The 19098-nt window shown below is 54.1% G+C and overlaps 1 protein-coding gene across 5 annotated transcripts in view; it reads left to right on the top strand.

Moving 5' to 3' along the window:
- The first annotated feature begins 879 nt into the window (after positions 1-879).
- Positions 880-19098, top strand: part of PER2 (period circadian regulator 2) — a 41052-nt gene continuing 22833 nt past the window's right edge. For 2 of the 5 annotated variants that reach the window (XM_059929077.1, XM_059929073.1), the window contains exons 1-7: positions 880-1001; positions 11496-11610; positions 11978-12384; positions 12897-12959; positions 13903-14057; positions 15693-15814; positions 16847-17048. In XM_059929077.1, the coding sequence (XP_059785060.1) occupies positions 12155-12384; positions 12897-12959; positions 13903-14057; positions 15693-15814; positions 16847-17048 (772 nt within the window). In that variant the 5' untranslated portion in view covers positions 880-1001; positions 11496-11610; positions 11978-12154. The remainder of the gene's footprint in view (positions 1002-11495; positions 11611-11977; positions 12385-12896; positions 12960-13902; positions 14058-15692; positions 15815-16846; positions 17049-19098) is intronic. The other 3 variants (XM_059929074.1, XM_059929076.1, XM_059929075.1) reach the window with 3 other exon arrangements.

Genomic DNA, 19098 nt, shown 5'->3' with positions numbered 1-19098 from the left:
GCGCTGCCTCCTCCATGGAGCCTCTGGCATGACTCTAGCCCCGGTTAATTTATGCTCCATACCGCCCAATTTAGTATTTGATTAAGCTCCCTTTTCATGAGACGTCCTTTCTCACTAATGACGTGGTTGGGGGCAGAGACAACATCATTTATTTCTTTTGTACATCCTTCCAGTAACAAGGACCCTGTTTGCTGAACCAAAACTTGAGACACATGGTCTGAAAAATAAGAAAGGCCACCTGGAAGCTAACTGTCCTGGCAGATCTGGGACAAGTGTCAACCTCAGTGGCCTGGGTGGGCGTGCACCGGGAGCTCCTGCAGGGGCGCCCAGTCTCCTGGGCAGCTACAGCGCCTAGCGATGAATGAATGAGAGTGAGTAAATGAATGAATGTGAATGAGTGAATGAAAGATATCTGCGGGGGGCGCGCCTCTGGCCGGTTGCTCGAGGTGACAGCCTCTGGTGGCCTGGGCTTCAGCGAGGGTTCGGCTGTCCGGCGGGCCGGCGCGGGTGCATAGGAGCCCCCGTCCCGCGCCCAACTCCCCCCGCCCCGCGGTGGTAGGCGCCACTCCGCACTCCCTGAGCCGGCGGACCCGAGCTGTCTTGAATGGAAGGCGCCGAGGCCGGAAGTGGAAGGGCCCACTCGTGAGGACAAGGAGGGGGGCACGAGCGCGCCGCGTCTTCATTGAGGAACCGAATCTGTGAACATGGAATTCCATGTGCGTCTTATGTAAAGAGAGCGACGGGCGCCGCAGCCAATGGACGCGCGGCACTTGCAGGCCCGGCCCCCCTGGTATGCAGATGAGGCGGCACCCCGGCCAATGGCGGGCGCCGGGGGCGGGCGCGGCGATTGGTCACGTTTTCCACTATGTGACAGCGGCGAGTCCCCAGCGGCGGCGGAGGCGGGCGGCCCTGCGGGCTCAGTGCAGCTTTTGGCGGCGGCGGCGACGGGGTCGGCGGGCGACTAGCAGACGGTCTTGCGGACAGGCGAGGACGCGGTTCCGGTGAGTGCGCGGCGCGGCGGGAAGGGCGAGCCAGCCTGGGCGCCGACCGGCGTCTGGCCGCCTGGCTCGCTGGTTACGTAACCGCCTCCAGGCCAGCCCCGGCCCCGGCCTCGGGCTGGCGGTCTGGGGTCTCGGCGGGCGGGCTGCGGGAGGCGGCAGAGGATCCTCTAGCCCACGGAGGCGCGAGCCGAGGGTTTCCTGGGCCCTTTTACTCCTCGTCTTGAAACCAGCCTCCTCGTCTTGAAACCGGCCTCCTCGTCTTGAAACCGGCCTAGGGTGGGGACTGTTATTCCCATTTTGCAGATCAAGAAACTGAGGTCCAGAGTGGTTAGGCCCATGTCTGAGGTCACAGAGCTACTGAGTGGCTATATGTCAGACTGTCCTTCCCTAGACGATTTTCTTTTATGAACCCCTCCTCTTCTCCCTCCCTGACCCCCTCCCTCCCCCCCACCACCCCCGTGGGAGAAGGCTGAGAAAGGCCAAGGCAACTGAGGGTCAGTGCGACAGTCCCTGGGAACATGGAGGGACCCTTGGGGAGCTGGCTTCCTGCTCTGAGGCCACAGAGTCAAGTCTCTGGCTGGGGAAAGGCCACTGCTGGGCACGAGTCTAGGAGCCCTACCTGGACAGCCCATGGGTCCCCTGGAGTGGGTGAGTAGAGAGACAAGACAGTTCCTGGGCCAAGCCAGGCCTGAGCACCTGATGTTCATCCCCTTTGCCCACCCTGGACCTCTCTGTATTTATTCTCTCTCCCCAGGTTGGGTGGAGCAATCACATCATCCTTCTGGGGGGTACTTTGGCTGCCAAGTCCTGGACAGGAACCAGGGGGTGGGTGGTGGCCTGCTTAATCCCTCCAGGAAGGCCAGGATAAGGGATGACAACTCGGTTATCAGGGTTTCTGATATACAGAAGAAACCAATTTGGAAAGCTGATTCATACTCACAGAAAAACGGAGCCAGAAGGTACCCTGGAAATCACCCAGGGTAACCCCTTAGCTTGACAGATGAGGAAACTGAGGCCCAGAAGCCTGCTGGGCACACATCATGGCAGGGCCAGGCCCAGGCTCAGGGTGCCAGCAGGGTCTTTCCATTGTCCTGAAGGTCTTGATCTGGGTCAGGATGAGCTTCAGAAGTTCCATGAAGGCCTGAAATTGGCTGCTGCTGCATCTTGAACGAGCTGGAGTTTAGGGAGAGGGGCCTCAGGTCCCCCAAATGTTACGAACCCTAGCACCATGGCAGAAGCCCCTCCATGAATACCTCTCCCCTCCCACGTCCAGTGCAGCAAGGCCACTGGCCTTCTCTCTACCTGCCAAGGGGAGATGCCCATCCCCTGTCCCCAGCCGGGGTTTCTGGTCCTGGGCTGGTTTGGCTGAGGAGGGAACAACACTCTACCTGAAGGCTTTCACTGGAAATTGAGTTTTTAAATACAGGGCTAATCACTTTTTATAAGGCGTCTGAGTAAAATGAGGAAAGGGACTCCTTTTTCTTAAGTGGAAGCTACGTGATATGCCAACAGGGATGGTACCGTGGGTGTTCGCAGTTATCTGTCACTGTCATCTTGGTGTGATTCACTGGTACAGAACCAGCACAGCCCTGGCTTTCTGTGGAGGCTGGGGCACTGGTGAGGAGGGGGTGGCCTGTCACCAGCCAGCGGGCTGCTGCTGGCTGACTCAGCTCCACCCTGGGGCTGGTCTCTACAGCAGGGCTCAGGGTAGGCGATCTCTGAGGTCTGTTTCCATCCCTAGCTTTTTGGATTCCTGTTACTCCACAGGTGATTTCCTTAGGCACCTACACAGGAGACACAAGTTTCTGACTCTGGGGCACATAATGTTACCCTGTGAGGCTTAGAAGGAAACGGGAAAAATTCCTGTCATTTGTACTATTTCTCAATCACACTTAACTTTCAGAAAAATGCTGGTGGGCACGCCTCTGTTTTTAAATGATGATGTAACCTGACGGGGCCTCAGCAAATCACAGGCTCTGGCAGGTCACTGAGTCTCTGGCGGGACCTCTCAGCATTCAGTCCAAAGAGAGAGTGACGCAGAAAACTACCATATTCGGCAAAACTAACTAGAAACACATAACCTGGCATCGCTGCAGACGCTCTGCACCCCTGCCCAGTGACAAGCTGGCCCACCTGCCAACTCACAGAGAACCAGAAAGTCTGGACAGGGCCTCTGATGGGCCTGCCCCGAAGCTTTTCTGTGAAGCGCTCCTTTCAGCTCTGTGCTCTTTGTAGGCACCTCTGTAACAAGTTTGTTACTGTATTTCCGAGTCTAGAGCAAATCAGAAGCAGTAAGTGAGCATCCCAGCAGTGCGGGTCAGGGCGAGGCCAAGGCCACTGTGTCATCAGAGGCGGGCAGTTCTGAAGGTGGTGGGGCTCCGGGCTGAGTGCTGGACCCTCCCCAGGCCCCGAAGGCTTTGAGAATCCTAGCACTCTCCCTGGGGTGACAGAAGAATCAGAACAGCTGGGCTATTCCCAGGCACCCCGACGCTGAAGCCAGGAAGCTGACGCCTTTGCATTATTGTTGTTTTAAATTTCGTGCGTTTCTGTATGTGAGGTTTTAAAGGCCGAGCTGAGAGCGCTTGAAGGGGTCTTAGTGAGGCGGAGACAAGCCTCTCCCCAGCCATCTTCCCTTCCATATTTGGACAGCTGCAGTCACATTTTCCTCGGTTACCAACCGTTTCCATGGAGAGTGCGGGTGTTTATTCAGCAGGACAAACATTTTCTCCGGATTACAGCAGGCTGGCCTCAGGGAATTGGCTCCTACCAGGAAGGAGCAACCGTGTTATAATATTTGGGGTTGTAAAGTAGCGAGGGTTTGCAGAGACAAAGTGCAGGCTGTGAGATCCCTGTTACATAAAGTTCGGAAACAGGCAGAATGAACCAGGCTGCGAGAATTCAGGCTCATGGGGCCCTGGGGTGGGAGGGGCAGGGGTGGGGGGGACCACCCGGGGCCACTGGGGCCACTGGGGGCTGGCAGCCTTCTGCCTCCAGGCAAGGCCTTACCATCTCAGGTATCTTATCTTCCTTTTCAAATCATTGATCGTCTTAAGTGATTGAACCTACACCGCTTTCCACTTTCCACAGAGAAATGCACGTTCCCCCTTAGACTCGGGTACTGAGTGCAGGGAGCCTTTACCAGTCCTGGCAGTGGCAGTGGAAGGTGGCCCTGGGGCCCAGGCTGTGTTTTTGTTCTCCTTTTTTTTTTTTTTTTTTTTTTTTACTATTTATTATGGAAACTGTGAGTACATGTGCAAGTAGAGAGGACAGGGTAATGAACCCATAAGCCAGCTTCGCTCTTGGCCCTTCTCCTTCTGTATCCCTGCCCATTTCCTTCCCGTCCCGAATACTGTGAAGCCATCCCAGACGAAGATCTCATCACGGACGGCACTTTCTAAGTGTTCCTCTGTCCAGTCGGGGCAGCCCTCGCTGCTGAAGGTGTGGTCAGGGGCCCGGAGTCAGGGGTGCGAGCTCAGCTCCTTTCCTTCGGTCTGACCGTTTTCCGGGGCAGAACCCGTGTGTGGACGACTGAGAAGCGGCTGCGATGGGCCTCTAGCATTAGGCACTCGAGCTCATGCCCAGCGGCACACCCGGCTTCTCCGCAGCCCCTTTGCAGCAGGGCTGTCCTTTCCTTCGCGGGGCGCCTGGGCTCACGAGGACCCCCCACTGCCCTGGTGGAAACACAGGTTTCCCGGGGCTTCCTCGGGGCCCTGGCAGTGCTGGCGCGAGCGGACGCTCAGTGGACGTTGGTGGAAGGCGGGAGGCAAAGTCTGCTTTGATGGGCACGTTGGTTTTGCCGACTTGGCAAGATGAGGTCGGTCAGTTAGAGCTGTCGGTGCTGAGCGACGCGTTTTTCTGGAATAATGAAGCTCAGACGGTTTGGTTCGTTGTTTCCCGTTTCTGCCATGCCTGCCTACCCTCTTAGCAAAAAGATTTACCTTCTGCCGAAGGTCATCTTGTGACCCCTGCTCGATGAGTCCTACTCAGACGGGCTCCCAGGGGTGGGACCGGTGAAAGCCAGGAGGCCCTCCGAGGAGCCGAGCGGCAGGCCTGGGCGAGCGTGGAAGCAAAGCACGTGACGCGTCCACCAAGGGTCGTCCTCATTGCCTGGGGCGGCCAGAAGCAGCGCTCGTGACAATGAAATTCAACTTTTTTTTTTTTTTTTAATTTGCTTTTTGTTACCCTGTCTCTTTTCCTCTAGTGATTGGCAGTGATGGTAAAATCCAGCCTTTGCTGGACACTTACTGCATTCCAGACACTGCACTGCTGTCCTTTAACCCTCCGAGCAACCAGTAGGAGGCAGGTGCTGCTGTAGCCCCATCTCACAGATGAGGAAGCAAGGCACCGGGACGTGTAGGAACTTGCCCAAGGTGACGGTCAGGAAGTGGAGGAACCCGCCAAAGCCCCCGCCGTCCAGGGTCTGCTCACTTAGCCCTCTGCTGCTGCCCTGTCACCTTCATAACTTACTCAGCAGAAAGGACCGGCCCTGCTGCTTGTCTGGGGAGGGCTGTGGGATGGGACAGGTGGTGTCCAGGGAGTGGAGGGGACAGAGTGAATGTCCTCTGCACCCTGGGCGGCCCAGAGCCCCCTAAGAGGTGTCCTGGCTTCCACCTTGCCTCTACCCTGTGGCCCTGCTAACACGTGAGTCATACCTTGTTGCACAGGATTCTACAGCAGTTCCCACCTCACTCAGAAAAATCCAGGGCCCTGGCTCTGCCCTGCGAGGTGCCACATGACCTGGCTCTGACCTCACGTCAACCCCTACCTTCTGCCTTGCCCTTTCTGCTCCAGACTCGTCCATTGTCCTCAGACCCATCTGCCTCAGGACCTTTGCATGTGCTGGCCTCCTGCCTAGAATACTCTCCTTCCAGCACCCTCCTGGCCCGTTCTGTCACTCTCTTCAGTCTGTCTTAGTTTGGGTTCTCTTAAAAGCAGAGTGCGGGCCGAGGCTTAACTGCTAGTGCTTCCGGCAATCAAAGAAGAAAAAGAAATAAAAGGAATACAAATTGGAAAAGAAGAAGTAAAACTGTCACTGTTTGCAGATGACATGATACTATACATAGAGAATCCTAAAGATGCCACCAGAAAACTACTAGAGCTAATCAATGAATTTGGTAAAGTTGCAGGATACAAAATTAATGCACAGAAATCTCTTGCATTCCTATACACTAATGATGAAAAATCTGAAAGAGAAATTAGGGAAACACTCCCATTTACCATTGCAACAAAAAGGATAAAATACCTAGGAATAAACCTACCTAGGGAGACAAAAGACCTGTATGCAGAAAACTATAAGACTGTTGAAAGAAATTAAAGATGATACCAACAGATGGAGAGATATACCATGTTCTTGGATTGGAAGAATCAATATTGTGAAAATGACCATACTACCCAAAGCAATCTACAGACTCAATGCAATCCCTATCAAATTACCAATGGCATTTTTTACAGAACTAGAACAAAAAATCTTAAAATTTATATGGAGACACAAAAGACCCCGAATAGCCAAAGCAGTCTTGAGGGAAAAAAACGGAGCCTGAGGAATTAGACTCCCTGACTTCAAACTATACTACAAAGCTACAGTAATCAAGACAATATGGTACTGGCACAAAAACAGAAATATAGCTCAATGGAACAGGATCGAAAGCCCAGAGATAAACCCAAACACCTATGGTCAACTAATCTATGACAAAGGAGGCAAAGATATACAATGGAGAAAAGACAGTCTCTTCAATAAGTGGTGCTGGGAAAACTGGACAGCTACATGTAAAAGAATGAAATTAGAACACTCCCTAACACCATACACAAAAATAAACTCAAAATGCATTAGAGATCTAAATGTAAGACCGGACACTATAAAACCCTTAGAGGAAAACATAGGAAGAACACTCTTTGACATCAATCACAGCAAGATCTTTTTTGATCCACCTCCTAGAGTAATGGAAATAAAAACAAAAATAAACAAATGGGACCTATTGAAACTTAAAAGCTTTTGCAAAGCAAAGGAAACTACAAACAAGACAAAAAGACAACCCTCAGAATGGGAAAAAATATTTGCAAACGAATCAACGTACAAAGGATTAATCTCCAAAATATATAAACAGCTCATTCAGCTCAATATTAAAAAATCAAACCCAATCAAAAAATGGTCAGAAGACCTAAATAGACATTTCTCCAAAGAAGACATACAGATGGCCAAGAAGCACATGAAAAGCTGCTCAACATCACTAATTATTAGAGAAATGCAAATCAAAACTACAGTGAGATACCACCTCACACCAGTTAGAATGGGCATCATCAGAAAATCTACAAACAACAAATGCTGGGGAGGGTGTGGAGAAAAGGGAACCGTCTTGCACTGTTGGTGGGAATGTAAATTGATACAGCCACTATGGAGAACAGTATGGAGTTCCTTAAAAAACTAAAAATAGAATTACCATATGATCCAGCAATCCCCTACTGGGTATATACCCAGAGAAAACCATAATTCAAAAAGACACATGCGCCCCAATGTTCATTGCAGCACTATTTACAATAGCCAGGTCATGGAAGCAACCTAAATGCCCATCGACAGACGAATGGATAAAGAAGTTGTGGTACATATATACAATGGAATATTACTCAGCCATAAAAAGGAACGATATTGGGTCATTTGTAGAGAAGTGGATGAATCTAGAGACTGTCATACAGAGTGAAGTAAGTCAGAAAGAGAAAAACAAATATCGCATATTAACGCATATATGTGGAACCTAGAAAAATGGTACAGATGAACTGGTTTGCAGGACAGAAATTGAGACACAGTTGTAGAGAACAAACGTATGGACACCAAGCAGGGAAAGCAGTGGTAGGTGGAGGTGGTGAGATGAATTGGGCAATTGGGATTGACATGTATACACTGATGGGTATAAAATGGATGACTAATAAGAACCTGCTGTATAAAAAATAAAATAAAATAAAATTCAAAAATTCAAAAAAAAAAATGCTAGTGATTCCCTGGAAGGTGCAATCCCAGGACAGCTGGAGTGAGGAAGAGGGGAGTGCGGAAGAGAAGGCTGTGACACACACACGCACACACAGGCACGCACACACACGCACACAGGCACGCACACACACGCACACATGCATTGATACCCTGCTTCACAGACAGCTGGCCGCTCAGCCCCTTGGGGCCTCATCCAAAAAACTATGAAAAAAAAGGAAGGAAGGAAGAACACATAGAAAAGCTCCAGGACAGTCTATTCGAGGGAGGGGTGGAGAGGGACCATCCTCCCTCCGGGTGCTGTGGTCAGAGGTCGCCCAGGGAGTACACTCTCCCTTGGGTCCAGCTGCCTCACCGGGCCCTTTGGCAGCAGCGGGGGAAGCAAGGCGCACCCTGTGGTGTGGCGCTTCATCCAAGGTCACACGTGTCCAGCAGAGCCAGAGGCTCCTGACGGCCTCAGGTGTGGAGCCAGGAGGGCCGCGTGGGTGTGTGCCTAGCGGTGGCCGGTGGGGAGTGAGGGGCTGCAGGCCATGGGGAGAGGGAGGCCAAGGGACTCTGAATCACCACCACGTGGGGGTACAAGGTCAAACATCACTTATCCATGGGCCTTCCCTGGCCACCCTTCCTAATTCACTCCAGCTGCTCCCACATGCCTCCCGGACTCCTGCTCTGCTTCTTTCTCTTAGCACTTACCCTTAATCTGCTCTACACGCCATTCCCTCTTGATGGTCTGTTTTCCCCACTAGAATGTAAGCTCCATGAGGGCAGGAAAGGTGGCTGTCCCGTTCTCTGCCACCACGGTGGCCCTCAGTGCTGTGCGCAGTCAGAGCAAGTTAATCAGCAGAAACAGCCCTGGAGCAGTGCTGGCACACGCCGAGCCCTGCAAGGTGCTGCCTGTCATTTTTACTGTCACGCCTCGCTGTTCTGTGGCTTGTCCGTTTACGCCCCAGCGTCTTCCCACATCAGTGTGTCTGGTCTCCGTCTTTTTGATGGAGTGCATAGTATTCCACAGGGCAGATGTCCCAGGGTTTATGCCTTCACACCACGTGCCAGGCCCTGGGGTAGAGACGTCAGCAAAAGCACCCACGCGTCAGTGTGCAGTCGGGCAGTGTCGGTGCCATGGGAGAGAAAGCCGAGAAGGGGATGCGGGGCTGGCAGGGCCGGGGAGAAGGCAGTGCTGTTTGTGCAGGACGGTCAGGCCATCTGCCGGACAAGTGCTGCGGGCACCAGGGAGCGGCAAATGCAAGGTCCCCGAGGTCGGAGCACAGGGCCTGGGCCAAGGGGGTGGCTGCACGGGGGATCCCAGGAAGCAGCTGGAGGCCTCGCTGAGCTGTTGACCCCTGTGCAGAGCAGGGCTGAGCTCTGCGCCCAGGGGAGAGAGGAGCTCACGTGCCCCGTGTGGACCGCAGTGGGGTCAGGTGAGGCGGGGGGCCCAGTTTGGAAGTTGCCCTGGACAGGATGCGGGTAGACTCCTTGCTGGTGGTTCTTTCCAGGTTTTTCTTCCTCCAGACCCCGTGCTCACACGTCTCTGGGCATGGACGAGCGTTCCCACGGAGCAGCTTCCTAGGAGTGGGGAGGGGCTGGGGTGTCAGCATTGCTAGACACGCCCAGAGGCCCCCCAGGAAGACTTCATGAGTCCAACACAGTGCACAGGAGTCCTCCTCCTGGCCAACCCAGGATGCTGTCGGTCCTATTAGATTTTGGAAACCTCATGCTTTGCGTTTTCCTCATGTCTAACTAGGTTGGGCATCCTTCCAGGTTTATAGCTCTTACCTGGTGTTTCTCTTTGTGGGAACAGTCTGTTCTTAGTCTTTGGTCTCTCTCTTCCCAGATGTTAGCGCCTTTCATTCTTTCATCGAATTAGCTAGAACTTCCCTGAAATGTTGAAGACCGAGCAGTAGACTTGCTTGTTTTGTTCCTGACTTTAACTACAGAGAGCTGGTGTTTGAGGTTCTCTGTGATTCGGGACCAATAAACAGCTTCCGTCTAAAGCCATAGCAAGATCCTCTAACTGAGGCTTCCTCCCTGTGGCCGCGACCGGCTCCTCTCAGAGTGTATAGACTTTATCTTCTGAAAATTTAACATTACAGCAGAGATACCCAAGACTAGCATGACTTAGCATCCTTCACAGGTAACCTGTTTGTTTTTCCTGTTGGGATGCGGGTAGAATTTTCTTTTTTCTTGAAAACATCATTTTCATCAGGACATAGATGGGCTTTGACACTTCTCGCATAATTTTGCCTGGTCCTCAGGGAGTCACGCAGATGCAAATCTGCCTTCGGGATGGTTTCCTTCACGCGTATCTTCCACCGTAGTTTCTGTTTCATTGCTATAGTGTCTTTTTCAGAAAGAGACGTTATCTGCAGGTAAAAATGTGCCTTTAGTATCGGCCCTTTCCCTGGGCGTGTTTGAAAAGTTTCTCACTCTCATCCTCCCCATCACTGAGTCTGAACTTTAGCTTTCTAATTGTCTGTTGTAATGTGACATTTTCACTTCAGTCTGCAGCTTTAGCTCATCCTTTGTTACGTGTTTCATCGAATCCGTCGTTTCTTGATTTTTGTTTATGATACAGAGTTGGTGCTGTCCTAAATTTGCTTGTTTCCTCATGCCATGGAGGTTGTGTGCGTCTTGTCTTCATTGCACTTCTTTTCAGAAGCTGCATGTTGGCTCTTTTCTGTTTATCTGGTTCATGAATAAGACAGGGTCTGATCAGACCTGCTGTTTTCCAAAGAGTAACGTGGTTGGATTCTGCACAGGTCCCCATCTTCGGCGGGTGGGGGAGCCTGAATCCAGCACTGTCTCCTGCTGTGTGTGGCCTTGGGCAAGTCACCGGCCTGTTTTCTCATCCCTAGAAGGGAATCCTGGTGCGCCGTGGCTGGTGATCATGAGGGTTACGTGAGCCAGCACGTATCACATCCTCAGCACAGTGTCCACAGAGCCCTCCCTGCGGCCTCTGGTCCAGGTGCCTGAGCACAGGAAAGCTGCAGGGGCACATTCTGCTTTCTGGGGACCCCCCTCGGTGAAGGCACCGCTGCCTGAGCCCTCCAGATCTTCCCCCACTGCTCGGTGACCTAGGCTAGCCTTTGGGGACTGTGTCAGTGGGTCCCTCTGCCTTCTGGCTTCCTGACCTCCGAGCTCAGGAGGTTTATGCCCCCCACAGGCCGCAGGTTGTCTGGGTGCCTCTGGTTTCAGTAGCCCTCCTCCTCCTGCCCCTCCGGGCCCAGAGAAGATGACAGCTCCCTCCCCCTAACTGGTTGCCCCCGAGCTGCACATCATTTGTAGTTTCCTTAACCCTGACCACACCCTTTCGTGCCGGGCCTTCCTCGACCTCTCCACTGGGGTGCATGAGTGCCTGCTTCCTCCCGGGACCTCGCAGGGGAGCACCATCCCAGGTCCTGCTTTTACCCTGTGACCTCTCAGTCTCTCGTCCTTAGGCTTCTGGTCAACCCCTCCTGCCCTGGCTACTCACTGTCTTTACTCATCCCAGCCTGTGACCAGTCAGTCTCTCGTTTCAGCCCCGCTCCATCCACCTACCCCCAAAGCACCAAAGCTAAACTTTGTGTCCAAACGCGAGCGAAGTTACAGGAGTGTACTCCCTCCGGCGCTTCAGCGGCCCCTCGCCAATCCCAGGTAACTCCGCGCTGGCCTGTACTGGCCCCTCCGCCTCCCCGCCCCACTCGCACACACCTTAGCCCTCACCTCAGCCAGCCGAGCGCCCGGACCCCCTGCTGCTGCTGCAAGGGCCCCCGCCGCTCCGCCCTCCTCACGCAGTAACGCCTGCTCCCCGCAACATCATTTCTCCCGGAAGTGTCCCTGGCCCGCGGCCCGGTTTCAGGCTCTCCCCCTGCCCGCGGCCCGGTTCAAGGGCCCCCTGTAACTTGTGATGGCCAAGATTTCTGAACCCCGCTGCCCCCTCACGTCACCTGGGGAGGCCATCGGCAACTTGGTGTCTGGGGCTGCGGCCACCTGATTCATCCGCCTTCGCGGTTCATGGCAGGTGGGAGCCCTGGGGATACGAGCGCAGAAGACCCACGGTTGACCGCACCTCCTGCCGGCTCCTCCAGCGAAACGCGGAGAAAGATTCCCACGGGACACTTCGCCTGATGGCTGCACGACCCCCTGCCCCCTGAACCCGTGACCTTCTCTCGTTTGCCAGCGTCACTCAGGAGCCAGCATGAACGGATGCGCTGACTACGCCCCCAGCCCCGGTGACCCTTCCAGGGAGGCTGCGGAGCCCTGGCCCGGCCAAGCCCCCCTCCAGGAGGACGTGGACGTGAGCGATGGCGCAGGCGGGAATGAAACCAACGAGAACAGCGTGACGGGGCGGGACTCAGGGGGCAGCAACGGTGACGGCAGCGGCCGGGAGCTGGGGATGCCGCGGGGGCCGCCCGGCACCTGCCAGGGGTGGGTGTGTCCGAGGCCCCGAAGGCGAGGCCGGGCATTTGTTTTCTCAGTGTCTCATTCCAGGCTATTGCGATTGCTTTTGCAGTCTTTAAATCATGATGACCAAGTTTTTTAAGATTTTTGAAAATCTTATTGACTCAGAATAACTAAAACTTGCTAGGGTCTGTCCTTCCTTATGACGGTGATTTTGGGTGTCAGACCGCCAGTAGCTAGACACGTAGCATGGTGACCAGATCTTGGGAGGCGGAAGAGTCAGGGAACCCCTCGAGCAGCTACTGAACCGACGCCCCGTGGTTTATAGAAAACAAACTTCTCCTCTAGTCTTGGGTTTATATCCCCCAGTACTTAGTTTTTCCGGTATCCAGAGGTTTCTTGTTCTTTTTCTCTTAAGCTCATATTTTTTCCTAATTGACTTACTGTGGTGTAATCCAGCCCGTCATCGCTGGGTGGATGGAGGGAGAAGTGGATGGATACACTCTTCTGAGTTTGGCCTTTATTTTTTGTTCTTTTAGTCCAGGTACATTTAGCTTGATGATGACGAAGTCTGAACACCACCCGTCCACAAGTGGCTGCAGGTAAGACCAATTAGAACTCCCTCAATTTAGAGCCTTTAGAGAGATGGAAAGATTTGTCATGAGATACGGTTTTGGGGGTAATGTGACTTTTTTCAGGCTTCTGCTAGAACCTGTTAGTCTGAGCAGCTGTCCCCCTTGTGAACCCAGCCGCGCCCTTTCAGACGACTGTCCCCACGGGCTGCTCACAGCCCCTGAGGTTGCCCCAGACCTGTAGCTGCTCCAGCTCTCACTAAGCAGACCTTGTCTGCATCTTAGACATGTATCTGGAACACTCACTTTTTTTTACTTGTTTGTAACAAACGTGTCCTTAATTTCATGCTGACAGACACTTTCACATCACCACTGGAGCAAAATCCAGATCTCTGTCCTGGGCATATGGGGCCTTTGCCGTCACCCCAGAGGCCTGACCCCATCACTCTCTCGGTACTCTCTGTCTAAACAGGCCCATCTCCCTCAGCAAGTGCCCCCTGCCCTGCCTCCTACCCCTTCCATGTCTTTGAGTTTGAAGATCCTCCTTATAAACCTCCTTTCCTCTCCGAGGCCTTCACACATCATTTATGTCCTCGCCCCAGGACGCCACTGTGCTGCCCTCTGGGGTCTCCGTCACTGTCTCCCTCTCTGTCTGAGATGGGCGTGGGCAGAGCTCAGCAGTGGGGCCGCGGGCCGGGCTGCGGCTGGACCAGCAGGTGGGAGGGCACCCTCCAGCACTCACCTGGGTCAGAGCACTGGTTCTCCTGGGCAGTTCCTCTCCCCGCGAGAGACACGAGGCGATGTCTGCAGACATTTGTGGTTGTCACAGCTGCTGGGGGCTGCTGCATCCTGCATGCCCACCAGGAACACGTGGACCGCGGTGTCCTTGCGCCCTGGTGGAGAAACTGGACCAGAGGCATGTTTCTTCCAAAAAGGGCACTTAGGGTACTGACATCTTTCTTTAACTCCGTAGCAGTGAGCAGTCCACCAAAGTGGACGCCCACAAAGAGCTGATCAAAACGCTGAAGGAGCTGAAGGTCCACCTCCCTGCGGACAAGAGGGCCAAGGGGAAGGCCAGCACCTTGTTGACCCTCAAGTACGCCCTGAGGAGCGTGAAGCAGGTGAAAGGTACGTCCGCCTCACGCGTTTGTTCCAACCTGTAGAAGTAAGTTTCCCGTCTCCCCAGATTAGAGCTTCAGTTGTGTTGATTTTCTAAAATTCAGTCCTGAAGTAGCAGAAGGAAGTTGGGGAAGTCTGATGAAATCTTAGCTGGTTGGAAATCTCAGTTCATCGGAAGTTTTCTGTGGTACTTGACTTTTAGAGGAAAAAAAAGCAGGTAGAAAACCAGCTGATAAAAGAAACCTATTTACAACATGAAGCTTTTGTGCCCGGGGCTGGGGTCAGGTCACGTTCAGGAGTGTCCAGCACCTTCCAGGCTCTGGCTGGAGAGTTGTGACGTGTGTGGACACTGGCAACGTGAATAGCCCCCAGCATTTAGCTGAGGGCTTGCCCCTCCTTTAAATAATAATGTGAGGGAAAAAAAGGAAACAAACCAACAGAAAAAGGAGAAGATACAAGGAGGGTATTGCCTGATCTTATCCTTAAAGGACAGTACTTTCGAGCTGCTCCAGATTCAAGACCTTGGGCAGTTCATTTCTTTTTTTTCTAAAAATATGTGAATTTCCATCGTGGTGGTCTTTGCACCAGCAAGGCGGGCAGGCGGGACCAGGCGCCCCCTTTCCGTCACGGGCACACAGTAACAGGACCCACGTGATCCAGGTCCTGCTTCCCTCTGGGGGTACGTTCGGGTTTTCCTGTTAGGGGGAAGAACTCGTAAGAGCTTTCAGAGCCGGTCAGTGGAATCGACTGAGGCTTTTACCTGAGATGTGTGTGCAGAACTTTTCGCAGATGCAGTGCAGGAATCCACCAACAAACACTGCAGATTCCAAAGGACTTGTGTCATCAAGCTCAGACGCTTTGCGTTGCAATAAATTCCGGGTGTCTGCTGTAACTCCCAATAGCGTGTAGTCTTCCTTCAGCTGCTCGTGCGGCTGGCCCTTCCACTGAGCTGGGGCCCCTTCCCTGGGTGTCAGGTAAACGCAGGTGCCTCTGTCTCCGGGGCAGGTAAGGAACGCACTGCCGTGGAGGGAGCGCCGGCATCTCTAGCGCGCTGTTCTGCCGACGGCCCATCCCCGGAGACCAGGCCCAGGTCACCCACGCCGGGGGTCACCTCAGCGTGGTTTAGCTGTTGAAGTCGGGCATCCTGGGTTCCACTCGCCTGAGGGCTCCCCTCTGGGTGGAGATAGCTTTGTCACCCTGTACGGGGTGTCCCGGGATGAGCGGGCCTCGTCTTCAGTTCTGTTCTGAACAGTTCGTTCTTAAACAGGGTTGTTTCTCATGCCCGGTGCTTCTAAGAGTCGATTCTGTCCAGATGGGAGCGTCTGACCCCCGAGGGGGCAGATGCAGGGGCTGCCACAGCTGTCCTGCGCGGAAACATAGATGCTGTGTCACGGTTACAGGCCTTTGGGGAAAGTGAGGCTTAGGTAGAACCGTGTGGCCGTGTTATTGAAAATAATGTCTTTATCATTTTAAAAATTTCTGTAATCAAAGGCCTTCTGATTTTTCAGGGAAAAAAATCCCAGATTTATGTCTGTCTAGCCTTCCCATTTCTCTGTGTTCTGTGCCCACTTTCTCATGAGAAAGGTAGAGCCCTCAGCCGTGAGTTAGGGCCGCCCTCAGCCCTCCCCTTGGTCTCGCCTACAGCCAATGAGGAGTACTACCAGCTGCTGATGTCCAGCGAGAACCACCCCTGCAGCGCCCACGTGCCCTCCTACACGGTGGAAGAAATCGAGAGCGTCACCTCCGAGTTCATCGTGAAGAACGTGGTAAGTGTCTTAACGAGCGAAGTCTTCACCCAGGAGGCTCAGCTCAGGTGGCCGAGGTCTTCACCCAGGGGAGCTGGCTGAACCTCGGTTTCATAGCATCAGGGTTGGGAGTTTCAGGAAATGAGTTCCTTCCTTAAAAGAAAAGAATGTGAGTCAGGGATTCCGAAGTGGCGGCCGTGTTGCCGACTTGTGCTGTTCTCTGAGGCTGTCCTCTTGCGCTGTCCACCCCACACCCCGCGTGTGTGTGAGTGAGCCCCCCTTGACCGAGGACGGGGCCCGCACGGGGGGGAAGGGACACACTAGGTGACTGTCAGTTCACTCGCGGGGCGGGCGCTTCTTGAGACTCCACAAGCTCATGCATTTTTAAGCAACCCATAAAGGTGAGGCCTCCCTGGAGGTCTGGGGAAGGGGGGGGAGTTACCCCCAGTTCTCAATTAATGAGAGGAAACCAGAGGGCAGGTGGGGACCCAGAGGTGCGGAATCGCAGCAGTGATGGCCTGCAGAATGGGACTCCCTGGCCCTTCCCGTCTCTTTCCCCCCGTGCCCTCCCTGCAGCTTAACCCGCAGGGAGCCCCACCCCGAGCTCAGAGGGCCAGCCAGCGTGGGGAGAGCCCGTGGTGGGCCAGGGGGCCTGAGGCCTCCAGCCCCCCAGGCAGCCCTGAGCCCCGGGAGAGAGAGGAAGAGGCCCCCTTCCCCCTCCCGAATCACTCAGGCTGGACGCCAGGGAGCTCCGTGCCCAGAAGACCGAGCAGGTGACAGCTGCAGGGAATCAGCACAGCTGGGGTTCCTTTTGGCGGTGGAACCCTGATGTGTTTTTTCAGATAATATCCCCCTGGGACCCCAATATATGTGAGAGGGGAAGCAGAGTTACCCTGGTCAGGGCTGAGGAGAGGGGCGCAGAGGCTTCCCCTGACCCTTCACGCGTCCTGCTGCTGTCCCATCTGTCGGCCCCGATTCTCTGCCCCTCGGGGGAGGGTGACCTGTCCAGTCCCCTCCAGCCCGGCCTCACCAGAATCGTGTTCTCCATTCCAGGACATGTTTGCTGCGGCCGTGTCCCTGGTGACCGGGAAAATCCTGTACATCTCTGACCAAGTGGTCTCCATCTTCCACTGTAAGCGGGGCACCTTCCATGACACCAAGTTCGTGGAGTTCCTGGCGCCCCACGACGTGGGCGTGTTCCACAGCTGCACCACGCCGTGCAAGCTGCCGCCCTGGAGTGTCCGCCGCCGAGCAGGTGAGGGCCCCGCGGCCTGGGCTGCCTTGTCCTTCTCCACAGGCAGCATGGGGAGGGGGCCGGGCGGGGCCGCCCCCGACGTGGGGCTGCTGCCCACCTCCCCTCCGCTGGAGGCCTGCAGTAGGCAGGGGCCTGAGGCTGCCCTGTCTGTCCCAGGTGCAAGATTAAAGGTGGTTTGCTCAGAATACATTTAGAGAGAGAAAAAAGTCTTTTCATAAATTTCAGAAAGGGAAAAGTGCTTCAGAAGATTTTAAGACATGTCAGGCATTTTAGAAAGGAAGTGGATCAGAGCTGGAGTCTGGACATGAGGCTGCAGGGTCGGGGGAAGGACGGAGGTACATCTGGAAGGCTCCCTGCAGGTGGTACAACGATGTCAGCATAGCGGGGGGCTCTTCACCTCCGCCAGAGGCCGCACCATCCTCCCGGGCTCAGACCCCGGCCTTCCAGGCGCTTCAGGCTCTAGTCTGCGCCCAGGTGGCTGCTTCCTCGGACCTCGGGTCCCCCACCCGCCCCCATGTCCCTGGCCACAGGGCTCTCACGGTCAAGTGTCATGTGTCCTTCTCCTCCTGCAACGTGGTTGGGGAGACTTTGCGTCTGGAAGGCATGGAAGCTCTCTCGTGACCAGCACGGGCCTTCACATGAGTGGGTGCAAGAGGGGACCGGTTGGCCAGACACGTCTCAGCAGAAACACGGCACGGGGTCCTGGCAGAAGGTACTGGAGAGGAGAGGGTCCTCACCAGCTCAGGCCTTCCAGTGACCAGGTGGCCAACGGCGTAAGTCCGGCAGCGTCTGTCCACCTGCACCTAGACTGTCATTAGCCCCTCGTTGGGCTCTGATTGCTCAGACCTGAGATGGACCCAAAGAGGAGAAGCCAAGAGAGACAAGCAGGAAACGGACGGGGCCGGGAGTCACCCCAGAAAAGCTGGGCCTCAGTCATGATCTTAACCAAGAGCCAGCCCTGGCCGCGTCACCCAAAGCTGACTCCCATTTCGTCCTTGGCTCCTGGGTCAGCATCTCTGCTCACGTCGAAACGCTCCTCAGCCCACAGTCACCACCTCCTGGATCTTGGGTCCCTCCACACCATGGTGCTCCCCGCGTCCCCCTGCTCCCAGGCAGCTGGCAGCGGGGCCGTGACTGTCACAGCCACCTTTCAGCAGCTGTTCCTCCCTGACAACAGACAACCCGGGGCAAGAAGCGCAGTTTGCTTTAGGGTTGACTCATTAAAGGAGGAGACGCTCGCTTCGTGTTTCAGAGGTAGAGCTGTCTGCTTTCTCCCGAAGTCCCAGCCCAAGGACTGTGCAGTCAGATCACTAAAGTTTGTGGTGCACGTTACTAGGACCTGTCAATGCTGGTTCACTGCATGGAGGGAGGGAGGCAGCTCTGCGTGTGGATTCACAGCACGAAAAGGCCGGCGCCATCTCCCCAGGATGCTTGCCGCTGAATTTTTGTCTGAATAGAAAAGAAGGACCAGGTGACTTCTTGAAGGCCTTTCCAGGCCGGAAATTTTATATCATTTTCCCCAACCAGCAGTCATCTACTTTTCCTCATTTCTTTTGAGTAGAGGAAGCTTTACGTGAAAAACCAAAGTCTAAGATTTCTTTTTCTAAAATGCGTTTATTGTGGAAACACCATTCCGTCATCTCTGATGAGGTCACCCAGTCGAACTCATGTTTTTACTAGACATTTTAAATTTTAAAGTAAGTTAATATTTAGGAAAAGGATTGATGCAAGCTGTGAAATGCCCTGAGTTGCTTCTATTAGAATTAAATATCCCCCAAAATATGTAGGTTGAAATGTCCAGGGCTTTATATGCAAAAATTCTGCACGTCCGTCAGCACGTCTTCCACAGTTAAATTGGTCATTAGTTAGTGTGTTTGTAGCAGCGCTTTTAGCACGGCATAATTTGGTGAGTGCACGCTCGTGAAATAGATTTCTCCTTAGAACTGTGGTACAAGGTCTCTATCTAACCTAAGGGCTCTGCTCAGTGCCAGGTAAATCTGCATCACACCTTGGCTCTCGATTCTCCTGCTTCTGCCTGGTCTGTGGGAAA

This window comes from Balaenoptera ricei, chromosome 7, assembly GCF_028023285.1.
Source record: "Balaenoptera ricei isolate mBalRic1 chromosome 7, mBalRic1.hap2, whole genome shotgun sequence".
Classification (NCBI taxonomy): domain Eukaryota; kingdom Metazoa; phylum Chordata; class Mammalia; order Artiodactyla; family Balaenopteridae; genus Balaenoptera; species Balaenoptera ricei.
This window is presented reverse-complemented; position numbering and strand designations above follow the sequence as displayed.